At 37.6% G+C, this 24,115-nt stretch overlaps 1 protein-coding gene across 1 annotated transcript in view; it reads left to right on the top strand.

Annotated features, from left to right (window-relative positions):
- Positions 1 to 18,032, top strand: part of LOC131860460 (BURP domain-containing protein 5-like) — a 38,175-nt gene extending 20,143 nt beyond the window's left edge. The window contains exon 2 of the mRNA XM_059214862.1: positions 17,070 to 18,032. Within this exon, the coding sequence (XP_059070845.1) occupies positions 17,070 to 18,032 (963 nt within the window). The remainder of the gene's footprint in view (positions 1 to 17,069) is intronic.
- The last annotated feature ends 6,083 nt before the right edge of the window (positions 18,033 to 24,115 follow it).

The following is a 24,115-nucleotide window of genomic DNA, read 5'->3' as shown; positions in this document are numbered from 1 at the left end:
TAGTATAAAGTTACTTTGAGCATGTAAAAAATGTATAAAAATAAATAATACTACATATGAAAAGGTAACAACTTTTCTCACTTTACTGCTTGCAGGAATCTTTCTTTAAAAAAATACATATATAATATGATTTTAAAAACAATTTACAACTGATATTTGGTACAAAACTGATAACTGGTTGTGGTGTTCTAAGAACTAATTTCAAAACTAGTATAAAGTGGTAGTTTGGAAAGTGTAGTGTGTAATACCATGCGGGTTCTGAATGCAACTGAATAGTGCAAAAGATTTGGATTTACAAAAACTAAGCATAATATCAAAAGTTTGTTGTGAAAGACAATTAACTAGTTATTTACAAAACAAAAATAATCTAATTTGGGATACATGGTCTAACAACTATGTAATATCTTATCTTTTATTTGGAAAAGAACATTGAAATTATGCTAATTGTAATGCCCCGCCAGGAACCCTAAAGGATAGCAACACAATAAGGCAACTAAAAGGCGCAATAAATTTTTTTTAAAGATTAAGGGAAATAATCATAACCTTGCTCAATAATTAACATAAGCGGAAGACTAACATTACATCCTAAAGGGTTACCAACGAAGATTACTTCAAAATAAAAACCACATCACAATATTAATCCAATCTTCCATTTAAAGTTAGGAAAGCCAATAACGATAAAATAATTCATATTCATAAATTGATCTTCAAAAGATAGGCTTACAGAATTACAACATACATACTTCCAAAGATTCATTTATACAAATAGGAAAGATAACTGAAACAATATACATCCCATGACTTAAATTACAATATTCCATAAAATTACATGGCTTCCATCGAACAATAAATTACAATTTTACAAGTTGTTGATACAATGACCATACGGCCTCAAAGTACAAAATCAAGAATATAAGTGCTACAAGAAGCACGAACCAAGATGCACCGGCGAAGCCAATCCTCGCGTGAAGGTAGGAACAAGGCACCCGATGGGAAGTGGCACTACCACCCGACCATGTGATCCCAAAATGGAACCACCCCACCGTGCTAGGAGATAGCAGACGACCCTCAAGCAAGCAAGAAAAGAACAACAGTACAGATGACTCCGCAGTACACAAGTGACTCGACTCACAAAACACTAGCGACCCTAGAGAGAGAGTGTCATCACATGGCTTAACATGGTTACCCTAGGAAGGTCTCCATAGGTCCCGGCCCCCATCATGGGTTATCCTGGTAACCTCTCCCGAACCCCCGGCTCCATCTAAGCATCATGCGGACCCTACCATCCTTTCGTGAAGACAAGGTGGTAGGTTTGCCATTCCAGGCCTTCCCAAACACCTTGAGCCTATACAAGCACTCAACCGTGTACGGGGTGTATTATCTTAATTAAATTAATAACTACCCACCCCCTAAACAATTATTAGGTTATCACTTAATAGCTGACTTTCGAGGGGTTATCCTGCCATCCACTTTGGGTGCGGCCCCCGCCCGAAAGCCACTCTCTCTACTAGGTCACTAACTGGATAGGGCTAACTATGAGAACTCTATGGTGGACTACAACCATAAATTATCCAGACATGACGCAGGTGTAGGACTCACAGTCACAAACCCAGAGTTAACCTTAAGGGACATATCACATAAAAGCCCACTTCCTCAAGGTTTGAACAACGACACCTGACCAAGGGCAAACATCGACAACATATTGACCATTTTAAACATGATGCGACGACATTAAAACGACTAGACTGCAATGATAAAAACACTACAAACAATCTTTCTTTGAGCAGTCAACATTTAATCAAAATAAACCAACGTATACAAGCTATTATAAAATAATTCCAAAATAACATCTATTTGACGAATACAATCCTCATACAACTATTTTATAATACTTGGATAACAAACACCAATATTAAATTTAATCCGACTTTCCTTAATCCCAACATTACCACTAACCTCTAAATCATTTGATTATATTTTCACGATACCAATCAATTAATCCTCATTACTAAATCAAAAGAATTACTTATTAAACTTAACATCATCATAAACTACATTTAACACGTTATTATTATTTAATATTAAATAATAACATATTGTCATTATTGTCAAAATAACAATATATTATTACTTAATACTAACACAAAATAACGCTTATTGAATTTATTAAAAACCATTAACATAATATTGTTATTTAATATTAAATGATAACATATTATTATTTTTATTAAAATAACAATATCTTATCACATGATATTAAATATACAATAACACTAATCATCTTACTTACCACTAACATAATAATTAACATTTTCGTTTTTTTTAAAACTAACAAAAAAAAATGTTAAAAAAAAACAAAGTTCAAACCCAACGTGGGCCCCCCCCCCCCCAAACCTCCCACGCAGCTTGCTACTGTTCCCAGACTGGGAATGCAGCGCTTGCTGCATTCTCAGTCTGAGGAAAGCAGCAAGGCTGCTGGGAGCGCTGGGAGAGGGGAGTAGCGTGGCTGGGTTGAGCCCAGCTCCCCCGCCACCGCCCCCAATCCCCAAACACCAAAACCTGCAGTTTTTTTGCTATCAATTTTAAATTTTTTTTTTGTTTAATTAATAATTAAATTTCGTTTTTGGGCGAAAACGCCTGGGACAAAATTCAAGAACTAATAACAGGGATAGAGGGGAAAACCTCTGTTAAAATAAAATTAGCAATCAATTATCCCAGCCACAGCATTTTAACAAACATACAACCAAAAAAAAAAAATTAAAAGAGTCACTGGAAATGCAAATTTTACCAGCATTAACAAATGTTCTGAGACAAAACAGGGGCATTCATATTTCATTCAAATTTGCCCAGTTTGTTCTAAAAGTTTAATTAAATGAGAATAGACTAAATCCCCAAACCCCAATTGAAGCTATTTGTTCAAATCAAGCATAAACAAGGAGTTTTAACTCATAACTATCATTTCTAAAACTGGAAATATTTAGGGAAAGAGATTTTATGAATGCTTGGCAAAATTTTGCCAGCATAACACTACCAAAATCCATCAAATTTCTAATTACAAACAGCATGATAAACTAAGAAATTTCTTGCATAGCAAAGATGAAACATTAAGAATTCAGTTAAGGAAGCTTCATGGGAGAAATTAAGTTTAAATTTGATAACCAAAATAGTTGAATTCTTCCTCCAAACCCATAACAAGCAAACACTTCAAGATTTTAAAACAACTAACAGCAAGAGGAAGGAAAGCAATGATTTTTTTGTTGCAATAAGCAAGGATTCAACCAACCTTTGATCTCCAAGCAAGAATCCCAACTGGTTCACACCCAAATCCTCCCTTCAAGCCAATTTTCCAAAATTCCTTTCTCCTCCTCCAAAATAAGCATAATCCCCAAAATCTCCTCCAAAATGGCTTAGAAGAAAAATCTCTTGACCTAATTTTCTAGGTTGCCCAAAATTTCTATAAAAAAAAAAAAATATTAAAATTCCCCATTGACTTTCTTTTCTTTTTCTATTTTCCTTTTTTTTTCAAATTTCTCAAAACAATAAATGAAAAATTCTCTTTTTGAAAATTACATTTTCATAAGTATCAACTTAATCAATTTTTTTTTCTTTACTAAATAAGAAAGCAATGAGTTAACTTAATTGAATATATTTAAAAGCAATTAACTAATCTATTCCATTTCTTTCGTTGGATCTAAACACGATTTCTTTTCCAATAAGCAACTAACAGTTAAAATTTAATAACTAATCAATTTCGCTTGATTCAAAACATAAGGCATAAAAGGAATGAATCGCTCAAATCAACAATAATGACAACTTAAACTTAAATAATTAACCGAACCACCAAAGCACGCAAATCGAGGAAAAGTAAAAAGACTCGAAATTCAGACAGAGGGGATGAACGACCGACTGACGGCACTCACAATAACAGACTGAGGTGAGGACTAGGGTCAAAAGCTATCTCCTCCACTCCCATCGGACATATAAGGCACGCTCAGACCTGTGAAGCCAGGTGGAGACGATACCCCGTACCTACCCGGTACTTGTACCTGCAATATCCTGCATCACCGAAGCACACATACATGCATATAGATATAGAATACACGGCACGCACACCGATGAAGGAGAATCGCGACGTTCCCTGTCTCATCGAAACGAGTGAAGGAAAATCGTCCCCTTGCATCCAATACAGTAGCAAACACGCAACATATATATGACACATCAACTAGATAAAGTAAAATGTCAGTACGAGCAATAATCCACGAAACACTAGAAATCACCAATACTGAAATACTGAAAGTAACTCATGCATCCAATATCCAGATAAACATGATATAATATCAAATATGTCTGCAAAATGACGAGCAATCAAGTGCCAACTGAAAAGTAAACTGAAACACAAAATCAGTCTAATAAGTCCGATCAAAACGGGGTACTACATTCTCCCCCACAAAACTAGGCTTACTCCTGGAAGCCTAAAACAGATAAGGATAGAGCTCTCTCATCTTCGCTGCATCCTCCCATGTCGCCGAGGTCTCATCATTTGGGTCCCATAGGACCCTTACCTGGTCGATGGTGCGTCCCCTGAGGGTCAAATCCCGACGCTGAAGAATGCGCACGGGCTCCATAGAAAGCTGCCCGTCCTCGACCTGCAAAGCGTTCCAATCAAGAACATGAGTCACATCTGGGTGATAAGGCCGAAGAACTGAAACATGAAAGACATCGTGGATACGGGATAGACTCGGTGGCAAAGCAAGACGGTAGGCAACAGGTCCTATCCTCTCAAGGATCTCAAACGGGCCAACAAAACGAGGCGCCAACTTAGAACCCTTTCCATAACGGATCGGACTCTTACGCGGACGCACTCTCAAGAATACACGGTCGCCAACAGAAAACTGACGATCTACCCTGTGAGCATCTGCATACTTCTTCTGCCTATCCTGTGCAGCTACCAAATGCTCACGAATCCGCTCTACCTGCTGCTCCATCTCTCGAAGGATATCCGGGCCTATGAGCACCCTGTCCTCTAACCGATCCCAACTCAACGGAGTACGGCAAGGACGACCATACAAAGCCTGAAAGGGTGACATACCTATGGAGCTATGATATCCGTTGTTATAAGCAAACTCCACAAGATAAATATAATCCTCCCAACGCGACTGCTGGTCCATAACATACATGCGAAGCATGTCCTCTAAAACCTGATTCACACGCTCAGTCTGACCATCCGTCTCTGGGTGATAAGCTGAACTAAAGTTCAATTGAGTTCCCAAAGCATGCTGAAGTGAGGTCCACAATGCTGAGGTAAAGACTGGATCTCTATCCGAGATTATCCGCCTCGGAATCCCATGCAATCTCACCACATCTTCCAAGAAGACACGAGCCACCACTGCTGCTGTATAGGAAGCTCGGATAGGAACAAAATGAGCAACCTTTGTCAACCTGTCAACAATGACCATGATGGCATCATGACGACGTGAAGAAACAGGCAACCCAACAATGAAATCCATGGAAATGATGTCCCATTTCCAATCCGGTACTAAATTAGGCTGTAAAAGCCCTGCTGGGTGCTGATGCTCCGCCTTCACTCGCTGACATTCCAAACACTTCGACACAAAATCGGCAATGTCACGCTTCATACCAGCCCAATGATAAATCTGTCTAAGATCTGCATGCATCTTCTTGACACCTGGGTGTGCCGAATAAGGTGCACGATGGGCCTCAGTCATGATCAAAGTGCGAAGACCCTCCAAAGGAGGTACATAGATCCGACCAAGATGACGTAGAATGCCATCCGCCTCAAGACTATACCCATCGAATCTACCCTCTACGGGCCTTCCGGACTCCAACACGGCTCTAACATCCTGATACCAAGAGTCCTGAGGAAGAACTCCAAGAATTCTCTGTCTCAAGTCCACTCCAAGGGACAAAGCTGAAACTTCATGCCGCCTACGACTCAAGGCATCAGCCACTACATTCTCCTTCCCCTGAATATATCGAACCTCAAAATCATACTCGCAGAGGAATTCCATCCACCTTCACTGTCGAGCATTCAAGTTCGGCTGCGTGAAGATATATTGCAAACTGCGGTGATCACTATGCAGCTCAAACCGACGCCCTAACAGAAAGTGACGCCACCTAACCAACGCATGCACTACAGCTGCCAACTCCAAATCATGAACTGGATAGTTCAACTCGTGGTCCTTGAGTTTGCGAGACTCATAGGCAACCACACGTCCATCCTGCATAAGCACCGCACCTATACCTTCTAAAGAGGCATCTGTGCATACCATAAACTCTCTGGATGGATCAGGGACTGCCAAAATCGGAGCACTGACAAGGAGTTCCTTCAAGGCACGAAACGCTGACTCACACTGCTCTGCCCAAACAAACTTCTTCCCTTTCCTCTGAAGAGAAGTAATCGGGTGACCTATACGGGAAAAATCCTTAACAAAACGGCGGTAATATCCGGCCAATCCCATAAAGCTCCGAACCTCTGAAACATTGGTCGGTGCTGGCCAATCCACGATGGCTTGGATCTTCGAAGGATCCACAGATACACCCTCTCCTGAAACCACATGACCAAGATATTTCACCTCAGTCTGGAAGAAATCACACTTCGCCAAATTGGCATAAAGCTGATTCTCCCTCAAACACTGCAAAACTAGACGCAAGTGACCCTCATGCTCTTCCATAGATCTGGAATAAATCAATATATCATCCAAGAACACAAGGACAAAATGATCCAGGTATGCACGGAAAACCCCATTCATGAGGCACATGAAAACTGAAGGCGCGTTTGTCAACCCAAATGGTACTACTGTGAACTCATAGTGACCATAACGAGTGCGAAACGCTGTCTTATGAATGTCTGCATCATGAATGCGCAACTGATGGTACCCGGATTTCAGATCAATCTTAGAGAACACCACGGCTCCCTTCACCTGATCGAAAAGATCGTCAATACGAGGCAATGGATATCGATTCCGGATGGTTACCTTATTCAGCTGTCGGTAATCAATGCATAACCGAAGAGAACCATCTTTCTTCTTTACGAAGATAACAGGCGCACCCCAAGGAGAGACACTAGGACGAATGAATCCCTTGGCCAACAATTCTTCCACCTGCAACTTCAACTCACTCAACTCCTGAGTAGTCATCCGATATGGAGCTCTCGAAATAGGTTCTGCACCAGGAACCAAATCAATGCGGAAATCTATGTCTCGCTTCGGAGGCATACCAGGAATCTCCAAAGGAAACACATCAGCAAACTCTCGAAGAATAGGGTGACCATCAAGAGCGATTTCTCGACTCTCTCCCTCATCCATATCTTCAAGAGTTACTGCAAAAAGCTGACATCCTCTACGCATACACCGCTTAAGTTGCATAGCGGAAATCATACGTAGGGATATCGATCTCTGAACTCCAACGATCCCCACTTTCCTGCCATGGTCATCTAAACACTCTACTGTCTTCTGCCGACAGTCCACATGAGCACTGTGGGATGATAACCAATCCATCCCCAACACTACTCCATAGGATCCCAAAGGAATGACACGAAGGTCAACAGAAGTCACAAAGGGACCTAGATCCAACTCACAACTAGGTACAAAGGCATCTACGACCACGCGCACCCCGGTAGCCAACTCTACCTGCCACCTATCCGCCTGCTTAGCAGACGTGAGTCCACACCGCTCCACAATGGATGAAGAAATAAAAGAATCCGATGCACCGGAATCAAAAAGCACTGAGATAGGGATACCACACAACACACCTGCGGCCTCGATAACTGTCCCCTGATGCTCAGCCTGGCGGTTATCAACCGCTGCAAACACTCTGTGGGTCCTACCGGCATCCCCTACTGTAGGCTCTGATGCAACCGGCCCCTGATTCCCTGTCTGGTGGATACGCTGAGGACACTGCACGGCTATATGACCATACTGCCCACAAGAGTAGCAAGCTCCTCTACCAGGTCCTCTACCTCCAGTCGGCCCACTGGACTGCTGAAAGCTTCCCCTACTAGGGGCCTGTGATGCACTCTGAGAAGACTGTCCTGGAAAACCCTGTTTGCTTCTCCGCCAGTTCCTGTTTCTTCTATGAGGAGGGTTGCCACCCTGCTGGCCCTGAGACTGTTTCGGTTTCTGCTGCTGCGGTTGCTGTTGCGGCTGCTGCTGCTGTCCACCCTTAGCGGGTGCCTGAGGAGTCCTGAATGGTGCCGCTGACTGGGACTGATTTCCACGAGCTCTGTTCCCACTGGAAGGAACATTCCCTATCTGAACTCCTGCCTGTCCCCCATGTGCACGGATGAGGTTCTGCTCAACCAATCTGGCTTTCGCCACCGCTGCCTCCACTGAAACTGGCTCAAAAACTCTAACCCCTCCACTAATGCGGTCGTTAAGACCTCTCAAGAAATGCTGTACGAGCATAGCCTCATCGTTGCCAATCCCGGCATACTGCTTCAGCTCATAGAATCTATGCTCGAACTGGTCAACTGACATACCAAACTGTCGCAATGAATAGAACTCATCTGCCCGAGTCTGTCTCCACTGTGGTGAAAGAAACCGCGCTCTGAACCTCTCTAAGAAGATCTCCCAAGAAACAGTATTGATATTCAGACCAATCTTCTCTTCCTCTAACTTCCACCATATAGAAGCAAAATCATCGAGATGCATGATCGCACATCTCGCTCGGGTGTTGCTACTGTATGGAAACATAGCGAAACACCTATCCAAACTAATCAACCAAGTCTCTGCCTCGAGACCTGTGCCTCGGCCATCGAAGAAAGGAGGGTTGGTCCTCAAAAGATCCTTGATGTGACTCGAGGGAGCTGAATCATGACCAACAGGAACCTCTCTCCTCCTAGGAGACCTCTCTCTCTCTCTCTCCTCTGAAACATGCTGATACGACTCCCCAACCTGAGCATGGATGGGCTGCTCAACTTCAGGCCTGGGGCCTAGCCTAGCTAGAACTTCCTGAAACATCTGCCTCAACTCTTCCCTTTCGGGAACCGGCTCTTCCACATGCGGTAACTCCTGATGCACTGACTGTTCCTGATCCACACTCACATGAGTAGGAGGTGGTGAAGGACTATGGCGGTCTGAACCTCGGCCTCGTCTCCCACCTCTACCTCTATTGCGGCCACCAACGCGGCCGACACCCCTAGCTTTCCTAACCATGACCAAAACTGCAAAAGAGAAAACGGTTCAGATCAATGACAAGGATATAGCAAGGGAAATCCAAACACTAAGATCTACATACAAGGTCAAACTGAATGGGCTCACTACAATCCCAGAGTACCCAATGTTGAAACATGGGCTCTGATACCAAATGTAATGCCCCGCCAGGAACCCTAAAGGATAGCAACACAATAAGGCAACTAAAAGGCGCAATAAATTTTTTTTTTAAGATTAAGGGAAATAATCATAACCTTGCTCAATAATTAACATAAGCGGAAGACTAACATTACATCCTAAAGGGTTACCAACGAAGATTACTTCAAAATAAAAACCACATCACAATATTAATCCAATCTTCCATTTAAAGTTAGGAAAGCCAATAACGATAAAATAATTCATATTCATAAATTGATCTTCAAAAGATAGGCTTACAGAATTACAACATACATACTTCCAAAGATTCATTTATACAAATAGGAAAGATAACTGAAACAATATACATCCCATGACTTAAATTACAATATTCCATAAAATTACATGGCTTCCATCGAACAATAAATTACAATTTTACAAGTTGTTGATACAATGACCATACGGCCTCAAAGTACAAAATCAAGAATATAAGTGCTACAAGAAGCACGAACCAAGATGCACCGGCGAAGCCAATCCTCGCGTGAAGGTAGGAACAAGGCACCCGATGGGAAGTGGCACTACCACCCGACCATGTGATCCCAAAATGGAACCACCCCACCGTGCTAGGAGATAGCAGACGACCCTCAAGCAAGCAAGAAAAGAACAACAGTACAGATGACTCCGCAGTACACAAGTGACTCGACTCACAAAACACTAGCGACCCTAGAGAGAGAGTGTCATCACATGGCTTAACATGGTTACCCTAGGAAGGTCTCCATAGGTCCCGGCCCCCATCATGGGTTATCCTGGTAACCTCTCCCGAACCCCCGGCTCCATCTAAGCATCATGCGGACCCTACCATCCTTTCGTGAAGACAAGGTGGTAGGTTTGCCATTCCAGGCCTTCCCAAACACCTTGAGCCTATACAAGCACTCAACCGTGTACGGGGTGTATTATCTTAATTAAATTAATAACTACCCACCCCCTAAACAATTATTAGGTTATCACTTAATAGCTGACTTTCGAGGGGTTATCCTGCCATCCACTTTGGGTGCGGCCCCCGCCCGAAAGCCACTCTCTCTACTAGGTCACTAACTGGATAGGGCTAACTATGAGAACTCTATGGTGGACTACAACCATAAATTATCCAGACATGACGCAGGTGTAGGACTCACAGTCACAAACCCAGAGTTAACCTTAAGGGACATATCACATAAAAGCCCACTTCCTCAAGGTTTGAACAACGACACCTGACCAAGGGCAAACATTGACAACATATTGACCATTTTAAACATGATGCGACGACATTAAAACGACTAGACTGCAATGATAAAAACACTACAAACAATCTTTCTTTGAGCAGTCAACATTTAATCAAAATAAACCAACGTATACAAGCTATTATAAAATAATTCCAAAATAACATCTATTTGACGAATACAATCCTCATACAACTATTTTATAATACTTGGATAACAAACACCAATATTAAATTTAATCCGACTTTCCTTAATCCCAACATTACCACTAACCTCTAAATCATTTGATTATATTTTCACGATACCAATCAATTAATCCTCATTACTAAATCAAAAGAATTACTTATTAAACTTAACATCATCATAAACTACATTTAACACGTTATTATTATTTAATATTAAATAATAACATATTGTCATTATTGTCAAAATAACAATATATTATTACTTAATACTAACACAAAATAACGCTTATTGAATTTATTAAAAACCATTAACATAATATTGTTATTTAATATTAAATGATAACATATTATTATTTTTATTAAAATAACAATATCTTATCACATGATATTAAATATACAATAACACTAATCATCTTACTTACCACTAACATAATAATTAACATTTTCGTTTTTTTTAAAACTAACAAAAAAAAATGTTAAAAAAAAACAAAGTTCAAACCCAACGTGGGGCCCCCCCCCCCCAAACCTCCCACGCAGCTTGCTACTGTTCCCAGACTGGGAATGCAGCGCTTGCTGCATTCTCAGTCTGAGGAAAGCAGCAAGGCTGCTGGGAGCGCTGGGAGAGGGGAGTAGCGTGGCTGGGTTGAGCCCAGCTCCCCCGCCACCGCCCCCAATCCCCAAACACCAAAACCTGCAGTTTTTTTGCTATCAATTTTAAATTTTTTTTTTGTTTAATTAATAATTAAATTTCGTTTTTGGGCGAAAACGCCTGGGACAAAATTCAAGAACTAATAACAGGGATAGAGGGGAAAACCTCTGTTAAAATAAAATTAGCAATCAATTATCCCAGCCACAGCATTTTAACAAACATACAACCAAAAAAAAAAAATTAAAAGAGTCACTGGAAATGCAAATTTTACCAGCATTAACAAATGTTCTGAGACAAAACAGGGGCATTCATATTTCATTCAAATTTGCCCAGTTTGTTCTAAAAGTTTAATTAAATGAGAATAGACTAAATCCCCAAACCCCAATTGAAGCTATTTGTTCAAATCAAGCATAAACAAGGAGTTTTAACTCATAACTATCATTTCTAAAACTGGAAATATTTAGGGAAAGAGATTTTATGAATGCTTGGCAAAATTTTGCCAGCATAACACTACCAAAATCCATCAAATTTCTAATTACAAACAGCATGATAAACTAAGAAATTTCTTGCATAGCAAAGATGAAACATTAAGAATTCAGTTAAGGAAGCTTCATGGGAGAAATTAAGTTTAAATTTGATAACCAAAATAGTTGAATTATTCCTCCAAACCCATAACAAGCAAACACTTCAAGATTTTAAAACAACTAACAGCAAGAGGAAGGAAAGCAATGATTTTTTTGTTGCAATAAGCAAGGATTCAACCAACCTTTGATCTCCAAGCAAGAATCCCAACTGGTTCACACCCAAATCCTCCCTTCAAGCCAATTTTCCAAAATTCCTTTCTCCTCCTCCAAAATAAGCATAATCCCCAAAATCTCCTCCAAAATGGCTTAGAAGAAAAATCTCTTGACCTAATTTTCTAGGTTGCCCAAAATTTCTATAAAAAAAAAAAAATATTAAAATTCCCCATTGACTTTCTTTTCTTTTTCTATTTTCCTTTTTTTTTCAAATTTCTCAAAACAATAAATGAAAAATTCTCTTTTTGAAAATTACATTTTCATAAGTATCAACTTAATCAATTTTTTTTTCTTTACTAAATAAGAAAGCAATGAGTTAACTTAATTGAATATATTTAAAAGCAATTAACTAATCTATTCCATTTCTTTCGTTGGATCTAAACACGATTTCTTTTCCAATAAGCAACTAACAGTTAAAATTTAATAACTAATCAATTTCGCTTGATTCAAAACATAAGGCATAAAAGGAATGAATCGCTCAAATCAACAATAATGACAACTTAAACTTAAATAATTAACCGAACCACCAAAGCACGCAAATCGAGGAAAAGTAAAAAGACTCGAAATTCAGACAGAGGGGATGAACGACCGACTGACGACACTCACAATAACAGACTGAGGTGAGGACTAGGGTCAAAAGCTATCTCCTCCACTCCCATCGGACATATAAGGCACGCTCAGACCTGTGAAGCCAGGTGGAGACGATACCCCGTACCTACCCGGTACTTGTACCTGCAATATCCTGCATCACCGAAGCACACATACATGCATATAGATATAGAATACACGGCACGCACACCGATGAAGGAGAATCGCGACGTTCCCTGTCTCATCGAAACGAGTGAAGGAAAATCGTCCCCTTGCATCCAATACAGTAGCAAACACGCAACATATATATGACACATCAACTAGATAAAGTAAAATGTCAGTACGAGCAATAATCCACGAAACACTAGAAATCACCAATACTGAAATACTGAAAGTAACTCATGCATCCAATATCCAGATAAACATGATATAATATCAAATATGTCTGCAAAATGACGAGCAATCAAGTGCCAACTGAAAAGTAAACTGAAACACAAAATCAGTCTAATAAGTCCGATCAAAACGGGGTACTACACTAATGCTCTTGATTCAATGAAATCATTCAATTGGTGAAAATCCTAGCAAAAGGTAAAAGATAAATAAGAAAATGTTTCTTATCTAAACCAATTAACTTGGCAAAGAAAGCAACATGACATGAAATGAACTAGAGTACACTACAAGATGAGCTATCTGAAGCCTAAGTTGTCTTCAAGCATCTTTAAATGTTGAAGAGTTTCACATTAATATTAAACTATCTTTGAGAGAGCAAACCATTGTGTATTGTTATTGTTTTCAAACAACTTTAAATGTTGAAGAGCTTCACATTAATATTGAACTATCTTTGAGGGAGAAAACTATTGTGTACTGTTATTGATACCTCAGAAGTGTCACATCACCTATCAAATTAGCATGGAAAGCTACATCTCTCTAACTTATCAACACTGGTAGAAGCAAAGATATGACCTTAAGGTAATTTCAAAAGACATAGAGAAATTTACTATTATTCAGATATCACTTTAAAAACTGTATCTATTTCTTTATTAAAATTAAAAGAATTACACTACACTTGTTCAACAATCTCTCTCTCTTACAGAATACAAGAACTCTAGGATTTACAAATGAATAAACTCCATCTCAGTGAATTATTACCTAGGCTAGATGAAAAAAAAACAAAGCCTAATATTTTGGTCATATATGTTTGAAGAACAAATCAAAAGAAACAACTTTAAGAAATAGTTACTTACCTTGAGCAGTAAGCATGTGAAATTTGTAAGACTGTGTTGTGCAAAGGATACCCTGCCAGACAAAAACACATTTATATTGTCAATTCATATCACAATATTATCCTTTACAAAGAAGAAAAGCTGAGTTTGGGAATCCATTTTTCTCTATTGGGTGTTTCTTACCTAACCCACTTGTCTAATAATAAAGAAAAAAAAAAAACACAACTTCAAGGAAAGTGAACCCCAGTTTCCCTATATTCTGCTAAAATTTATATGCCCCCGAATCCATTCAAAAAGCGTTGCATAATAAAACTATTAAAATACTGAATATCCCTATCAAACTCCATGAATGGTAAAGCTAGATGTATGCTCACTCAAGTTTTAGCCAACTGGAAAAAGGAAAAAGGAAAAAGAGGAAGGTTCAGGAATCCACTTTACTCCATTGTGATTTTTTTATCATACCCACTTGCAAAATAATTACACAACTTCAATCTCAATGAGCCCTAGTGTCCTTGTATTCTGCTTAAATTTATAAATTTATAATCCTATGATTCCGTTCAACAAGGATAGCTATTATCACTATCAAATTCACACGGGTTTCATTTAAAGAATACTTCATTCAATATTCGATACAAGACCTCAAATTCAATTAGAAATGCAAAATGTCAGTACAAAATGAATTTGAAAAATAAACACGGAATGCATAGGATAGGCCTAGTGCACCAGTAGGCAATGTAAGAAGGCTACAGGCCATGCTGATACTGTAATACTATTATGCAAACGGAAAAAATGGAGCATGCCCAGGTTTTGTAACTGCCATGAAATGCAATGGTTGTAATATACACACAAATTTTGTCTTGAGTTATTTGTTGCAACTGCACAAACAACCTTGAAGGTGAAACCCCTACCAGTTGCAGGGAAATAAGAATGGAATTGGTATTATGCAGATTTCTATCTACATTTGCAAAAAAGAGTCCCGAGCTTTAACCTATAAGTGCACACCAATGGAAGGGTCAAATTGAATAGGATTATAGAATTTTCCCTACAAATATTTGATAGGCGAATGGCTGACTTGGTGGGAGGATGGTTTGCCCCTCGAAATTGTTTGTTGGGATCAAAGAGTAGTTAATGGGTAACGAGACCAGCCTGTAGTGGTGTGCAGACTAAAAAAATTCCTCTTAATCGCGGCTTTCAAAATTCATAAAGATCCCTAATGCAAGTGGACAACAAAAATGTCCAATCTGATATTGATTTGCTGGATAAAAAAATTCATATGCATTATAGAAACACCTCAAATTCCTGCCATTGTTGTGGCGAATTTTGTGGACAACGGAATATAAAAAAAAAAACATTTCCGCTCTTCTGCTTCGTTTCAAGCGAGAAATCTATGATTTTGTAAGGAGAATTTTTCTCAACACAAGAACGACATTGAGGACAAAGTGTCTGTGCAGAAGGATATCAGTAGCCTTAGCCTATGCATTGGCCATAGAGCCAAAAGTCTTGAAAATGAAAATGAAGCTAAATGAAAATTCTTCAAATTAAGTCACAGTAAACAAAGCTCCTGCAAAAAAGTCTGGATACTGTTCTCTAAAACCCCTGTCAGTGAACAAATAAATGAATGAAAGTCTCAGGCAATAATCAGCGATTTTGGAAAATACCCACATTAGTAATAACAATGAAGTTGAGCAATAAAAAAAATAGGGGTTTTAATTAAAAAACAAATAATGAAAATTTTTACTAACAAAAACAGAGAAACAATGGTAGCGTTCTGCAACTAAGAATTGCTGACAAATCATACCTGTATTTATGCAGTCTTCTTAGGAAACTTTTCGCAAACAAAATGGTCTGCTTCCTTAAATCTTTTCAACTTCTGATGAGGACAAAAATGTGGTGGTTGTTCAGCTTCTTTGAAAGCTTATAAATAAGCCCAATTCGAATCCAATTGCAAGGAGTTGGAGAGTTATAGAGTTACAGAGTTATAGGCATACGCTCCTTCACAAGATTGCCTAAATTGTACAGGCTCGGGCATACAACTCTCTTTTACAGAGTTTGCCCAAATTGGATAGATTCTAGGCATACAACTCTCTTTTATAGAGTTTGCCCAAATGGGATGGATTCAAGGGCACACAACTCTCTTTCACAGAATTTGCCAAAAATTGTATGGTTCTTATATATTTTCAATGAAATGAAATTTTATATGATTTGTTATGTGTTTACAATACCACAAATTCTGCTTTGGGTATTGTCCTTTGAATTGACAAAATAATTCAGATCACCGAAAAAACAGAAAAAAGAATTCACGTAATTTGTGATTAATCTGATAACTTTACTTTGATAGCGTTGCTTTTCAATTTTGCAAAGTGAGAGAAAATAATGTTACTGAATTCTAGCCCGTGATTATCAATAAGGTGGCTCCCGCTTCATCAGCTGATATGGACGTTGATATTTTTAAAGTTGCCTAAAGTTGGTCGACACTGTAAACCAATGTAGCATACGATCTGATCTGATATCTTCCACATATGCCACCTCATGTCTATTTATAATTTGAAAAAATATACAACTAATAACTATTCAAAATAACATTATGGAAAAAATAAAATATTTTCTATCTTAAAGTTATAAAAATATATATATCTTTTCAAAAGAGTCGTGCTGCTAAAACTATAAATATTTTTTTTTTAATAAATAAAGCTCAAATAAAAGTAAGAGTGCATAGAAATATCTTAGTAAAACTAGATAATATCAAAATGTCCCACAATACAAATAGGATGAAATGATTTGAGATATGGGCATGCATATGCATGTATGGTATGCCTGCATCCACAATGGCGGCTTCCCTCGTCTTAAGCTCAGTATTTATATGGACAAAGTCCTCTCTCACTTGGTATGTCTGAATCATTGAACTTGGTGTCTTTCACAAGATGGGAATTCTAACTAGTTTCATTCTTCTTATTGTATGCTTTCTCAAGAAAGTTCATATAGTTTGTAATTAATTTGACTCGAATCTAAACAATTTTTCTTTGCTAGCTTGCTTATGAGTTTTTTGTTGTTTGGAATTGACAGTCAGTAGCAGCTATCCGAGCGGCGCATTTGCAGGGTGAAAGGGTCTCTTGGACTCCGAGTATGGCGTACTGGCACGAGAAGCTGCCCACAACACCCATGCCAGAAGCTCTGAAGGAACTCATCTCAGCCAACGATGAGAAAGTGGAGGTGAACGTGGGCAAGGGAGGAGTGAAGGTGAACGTGGGGATGCCTCCGAGAAAAGTTGGGACGCAAAAACAGGCAAAAGGAGTTGGGAGGTGCGTCGCGGGCATCAATTACGCTGCAATTACGCAAATGCCAAGGGACATATCGCTGTGCATGCTTCTGCTGGAGAAAGATTTGGTAGGCGGAACCAAAGTGCCTCTCACCTTTCTGCACGAAAGCATTCCCAATTCTCATCAGAAGTATTTTCTTCCACGCGCCGTTGCAGACGAAATCCCTTTCTCCTCCGACAAGCTTTCCGTAGCGTTGAAGGAGCTCAACATAGCGCCAGATTCCATCACGGCCCTGGCTATGAAGGAGACTTTACAAGATTGTGAAAGTCCTGCTATGAAGGGCGAAACCAAATTCTGCCCAACATCGTTGGAGGCCATGATTGATTTCACCACGTCGAAGCTGGGAAGCAATCGCTTGACTGTGCTGGCGACGAATTTTTCAAAGACGTCAAAATCTGTAAGGCAGGAGTATACCATTACGGGAGTGAAATACGAGAGCAAAGAAGACAAGGCAGTGTATTACTGCCACAGTTCACAATATCCATATGCGGTGTATCTCTGCCACGATCTGCAAGGTACGAGGACCGCAAGAGTTTGGGTGAAGGGCGAAGATGGCAGCACGGTGGAGGCGGCAGCCATCTGTCACACGAAAACCAGTTCCTGGAATCCTGACAACATGGTATTCCAGGTGTTGAACGTGAAGCCTGGTGCCGCTTCTATCTGTCATCTCGCTCGCCAAGGGGACGTTTTGTGGCTCACCGCTGACTGAGATCCAGGCCACTGCTCAAGTGCGCTCGCTATATATAAATAAAGAATTTGCAGCCTAAGGAGCAGCAGAACATGCTTTTCAAGTTTGTTGAGTGGAGCAATAGCTCTCTTTCTGTCATTTAGCACTATCGTTTGTAGTGAGAAGCAGTAGCTTTCTGTCAATTAGCACTGTCTCACATGTACACATATTGCATTTATAGACAATAAAACGTTATTATTAATGTCTGTTAGCATCTATAGTTGCAGCAAGTAAGATGTTAATTCAACGTTTCTATGTAAAATCATTCCTTTCTTTTTAATACACCTCATATATGAATCAATATCTAAAAGATAAAATAAATACACACATTCATTCAAACCAAGGAAGGAAAATGAGTTTCCAAAAGATTTTATAATGTGATGTTATTTTAATAATATGATTTTATTTTAATTACTTAATAATTATTTTGAAATATATTTTTAAGATATAAAACAATCACTCCATTTTATCTATTATTTTTCATATAGCTTATCCATTTTTTATGTTTTTGATTAGAGTAAAATGGGTTTTGAAAGGACTTGAAACTCTTGACACTAAGAGACAACCAACCCTAAAGAGCCAAAAGATAACCAACAACTAGCTCCAACTAAACAAAAGACAAAAAAAGGGTATGGCGCCCAACCCAATAGCCTATAGAATTTCAGCATTCTTGTTAATAATATTTTCATTGATATTTAGCACATCCTAGAAAACCTGGGCTTGAACAGTCTTACCTTTGTCCCAACTTTGAGTTCTAGATCAAGGGCCAAGAATAGGTCTATCTGCATCATGTTGAACAACTGCATCATTCTTCCTGGAAATAGAGGTGTCTAATGCCCACCAAAATACCCTAGAGAAAATAACTAAACTAACAGATTTTTTTTTTAAAACATCTACCAATACAACATATTCATCCCATTATTCATTAAGCAAACATCCAAACATACACATCTAATTCATAATCATAAACAAATGAATGTAGTATGCTAGTGGAATAACAATACATCTCACTAACAATCATTCCCTAGGGTATCTCAACACCATTACTTAACTATCGTTAACACATAAACAAATCCATATACCATGATACCATTAACCTCCAATTTATTCATACTATCCATATACACTCAGAAGATAACCAAATCACATTACTTAATTGTTTAATTCCTTTCCAATCTAGAATTACATACATAAATAATATCCATTTACAACATTCATAATCTATTACAACATATCATGATCTCAACCGACAACAAGTCCTATCATGTGTGACCACAGGATATTAGTTACACAATCTCCTAACCAACAATTATCCATGCATATCCAATCTTCAATTCTAAAAAGTAAACATTTCTCCTTTCTAATAGAAGATTGCACACAAGTCTAAAGAATGATTTTCATTTCAATCACATAAGATACACATATTCCCAATCCAATAACTTCATTCTTCATTCATGAACCTTAATCCCTAATAGCATAGATATTCATTAACCAGGATACAATATAGGGCAAACAAGGATTACTACACTATATTTTATTACAAGGGTAATGGTCACATCCTACCACATCCTAATCTAGTTCCAGCAGGTAAGATGTTAATTCAATGTTTCTATGTAAAATCATTCCTTTCTTTTTAATACACCTCATATATGAATCAATATCTAAAAGATAAAACAAATACACACATTCATTCAAACCAAGGAAGGAAAATGAGTTTCCAAAAGATCTTATAATGTGATGTTATTTTAATAATATGATTTTATTTTAATTACTTAATAATTATTTTGAAATATATTTTTAAGATATAAAACAATCACTCCAATTTATCTATTATTTTTCATATAGCTTATCCATTTTTTATGTTTTTGATTAGAGTAAAACAGGTTTTGAAAGGACTTGAAACTCTTGACAATAAGAGACAACCAACCTTAAAGAGCCAAAAGATAACCAACAACTAGCTTCAACTAAACAAAAGACAAAAAAAGGGTATGGCGACCCAACCCAATAGCCTATAGAATTTGAACATTCTTGTTAATAATATTTTCATTGATATTTAGCACATCCTAGAAAACCTGGGCTTGAACAGTCTTACCTTTGTCCCAACTTTGAGTTGTAGATGAAGGGCCAAGAATAGGTCTATTTGCATCATGTTGAACAACTACATCATTCTTCCTGGAAATAGAGGGGTCTAATGCCCACCAAAATACCCTAGAGAAAATAACTAAACTAACAGATTTTTTTTTTTTAAACATCTACCAATACAACATATTCATCACATTATTCATTAAGCAAACATCCAAACATACACATCTAATTCATAATCATAAACAAATGAACGTAGTACGCTAGTGGAATAACAATACATCTCACTAACAATCATTCCCTAGGGTATCTCAAAACCATTACTTAACTATCATTAACACATAAACAAATCCATATACCATGATACCATTAACCTCCAATTTATTCATACTATCCATATACACTCAGAAGATAACCAAATCGCATTACTTAATTGTTTAATTCCTTTCCAATCTAGAATTACATACATAAATAATATCCATTTACAACATTCATAATCTATTACAACATATCATGATCTCAACTGACAACAAGTCCTGTCATTTATGACCACAAGATATTAGTTACACAATCTCCTGACCATCAATTATCCATACATATCCAATCTTCAATTCTAAAAAGTAAACATTTCTCGTTTTTGATAAAAGATTGCACATAAGTCTAAAGAATGATTTTCAATTCAATCACATAAGATACACATATTCCCAATCCAATAACTTCATTCTCCATTCATGAACTTTAATCCCTAATAGCATAGATATTGATTAACCAGGATACAATATAGGGCCAACAAGGATTACTACACTATATTTTATTACAAGGGTAATGGTCACATCCTACCACATCCTAATCTAGTTCCAGCAAGTAAGATGTTAATTCAACGTTTCTATGTAAAACCATTCCTTTCTTTTTAATACACCTCATATATGAATCAATATCTAAAAGATAAAATAAATACACACATTCATTCAAACCAAGGAAGGAAAATGAGTTTCCAAAAGATTTTATAATGTGATGTTATTTTAATAATATGATTTTATTTTAATTACTTAATAATTATTTTGAAATATATTTTTAAGATATAAAACAATCACTCCATTTTATCTATTATTTTTCATATAGCTTATCCATTTTTTATGTTTTTGATTAGAGTAAAATAGGTTTTGAAAGGACTTGAAACTCTTGACAATAAGAGACAACTAGCCGTAAAGAGCCAAAAGATAACCAACAACTAGCTCCAACTAAATAAAAGACAAAAAAAGAGTACGGCGACCCAACCCAATAGCCTATAGAATTTCAGCATTCTTCTTAATAATATTTTCATTGATATTTAGCACATCCTAGAAAACCCGGGCTTGAACAGTCTTACCTTTGTCCCAACTTTGAGTTCTAGACTAAGGGCCAAGAATAGGTCTATTTGTATCATGTTGAACAACTGCATCATTCTTCCTAGAAATAGAGGGGTCTAATGCCCACCAAAATACCCTAGATAAAATAACTAAACTAACAGAATTTTTTTTTTAAAGTATCTACCAATACAACATATTCATCCCATTATTCACTAAGCAAACATCCAAACATACACATCTAATTCATAATCATAAACAAATGAACATAGTATGCCGACGGAATAACAATACATCTCACTAGCAATCATTCTCTAGGGTATCTCAACACCATTACTTAACTATCATTAACACATAAACACATCCATATACCTTGATACCGTTAACGTCCAATTCATTCATACTATCGAAACACACTCACAAGATAACCAAATCACATTTCCAATCTAGAACTACATACATAAAGAATATCCATTTATGACATTCATAATCTATTACAACATATCATGATCTCAACTGACAACAAGTCCTATCATGTGCAATCACTGGATATTAGTTACACAATCTCCTAATCATCAATTATCCATACATATCCAATCTTCAATTCTAAAAAGTAAACTTTTCTCATTTCTGATAGAAGATTGAACACAAGTCGAAAGAATGATTTTCAATTCAATCACATAAGATACACATATTCCCAATCCAATAACTTCATTATTCATTCATGAACCTTAATCCCTAATAGCATAGATATTGATTAACTAGGATACAATATAGGGGCAACAAGGATTACTACACTATATTTTATTACAAGGGTAATGGTCACATCCTACCACATCCTAATCTAGTTCCAACCACATTAGACATACATACAACACTAAATTCACATAAATAGATCCATTCACATCATTTCCATCAATGAATCAATATCCAAGATACAAAAAACACAATAATGTGTTCTCTTACTAGAGTAATAACTATATCCCAATATATCTGCTATCATTACATATATATCATAGGGTCATAGTTCTCATCTACATATGCAATTATCTTAGGAGATCCACAACACATATGCTATATGAATCATGTGCATCCATCTGTTACAATATCCATCCATAAGCTGTAGAGATAAGAATTCCACATCCATGCACAAGAGTATCCAACACGAACATCCCAATGGAAGAAGGCATCAAAATACCTGACCATGTGGAACCATAAGGAACCACCCCTCATGCTAGGAGATGACATAGGGTTCCAGCTCACACTCAAGAACTAGGTTGACACCTAACATCCAAGGAAATCAACATGACACCCACAAAATAATAACCAAGAGCTTGATAATCAACTCACATCTCAAGGCTAATCATAAATCAATAAACTCCCAGAGGTGTAATTGGTGTAGGAGAACCTACCTATGAAGGCATGAGCCAGGAAAAAGATGATTTTCTATTAGTTAGAAGAAATGTAATAAGACCCTATGGGTCCCTTTTGTAATTCAATTTCCTAGGAGTGTGACAAGTTTGTCCATGTTTGGGTCAAATTGTCATCTAGCATTTGGTAGAGCAAATTGAGTTAATAAGGGTCACAATGGTCTAAATTGGGGGATCAAGTGACCACAAGTCTATTTGAGTCCTTTTTGATGTTTTAGAATCAAATTTAATCATTTTGGTGGACTATGACACTCTACAGTCTAAGTTGGTCGAATTATGCAAAAGTTGTCATATTGTCAATTTTTTGTCTTGACAATTTTGCACTTTTTGTAAGTTGTGATTCTACAATGGTGAGTTCGGTTTGAAAAAAATTTGGAGTAGGTTGTTGTCATTTGGAAAACACATTTAAAGGCCCCAGAAATATAAGAATGTATGTTGGTTCTATTGGTTGATTTTGGAAAGAAATTGAAGCATCAAGAACTATTGGAAACTCGGAAAAACTGTCTAATTTCTATTGATTGCATACTGAAGGTGGATTGGTAAGAGTTCTCATAGCATAAATCCTATAATTAGATTGTTTTACCTTTTTTTTTCTATCAGTGTGAAGTCTTGAAGTGATCGCTTCCCCATTTTACAAGCAAATCTCTACCAGGTAGCCTAAACCCTTAAATCCCTAGGGTTTGACTGCAATAATGGGTTTTGGCCTATCAATCCTTAATTGAACACTTTGTCATTATAGGAGATGATAGGCCACTATATCATACGTCAGTAGCCAAATCCATTAAGAGGATACAATAGGTCGAAGAGGATGGAGAACTAACCCTAGGTCTAACATCTCTATGTGATAAATTGGTTTGATGAGTGCAGTGCGTGAAAATTGAGTCGTAGAGCATTGGAAAAGGGTTTAAATGTGGTAGAAGAGTACTTTGGAGGTTTACATCACATTTCATGGTCAGTTATGGTCACTCATTAGGAGAAGAAAACTAGTTTGTGAAAGGCATTCAGTCAAATAAGTCTGAAAGCCCTATTAGGTATGTTAGTGCACCACCGGTTGGAATATTTGCAAGTTAATCCGGTACTGAAAACTGAGATATTGTTTAGAATAGTTCAAAAGGAGGCCTAATAGCAATTGGATCAAGTTTGTGGGCAAGTGAGTCAAATTGGATATTCCTGTGGAACTAAACCATGAAATCCTATTTCATTTGTG

Source organism: Cryptomeria japonica, unplaced genomic scaffold (assembly GCF_030272615.1).
Source record: "Cryptomeria japonica unplaced genomic scaffold, Sugi_1.0 HiC_scaffold_12, whole genome shotgun sequence".
Taxonomy (NCBI): domain Eukaryota; kingdom Viridiplantae; phylum Streptophyta; class Pinopsida; order Cupressales; family Cupressaceae; genus Cryptomeria; species Cryptomeria japonica.
Note: the sequence above shows the minus strand (reverse complement) of the source record. Positions and strands in the feature narration are given on the sequence as shown.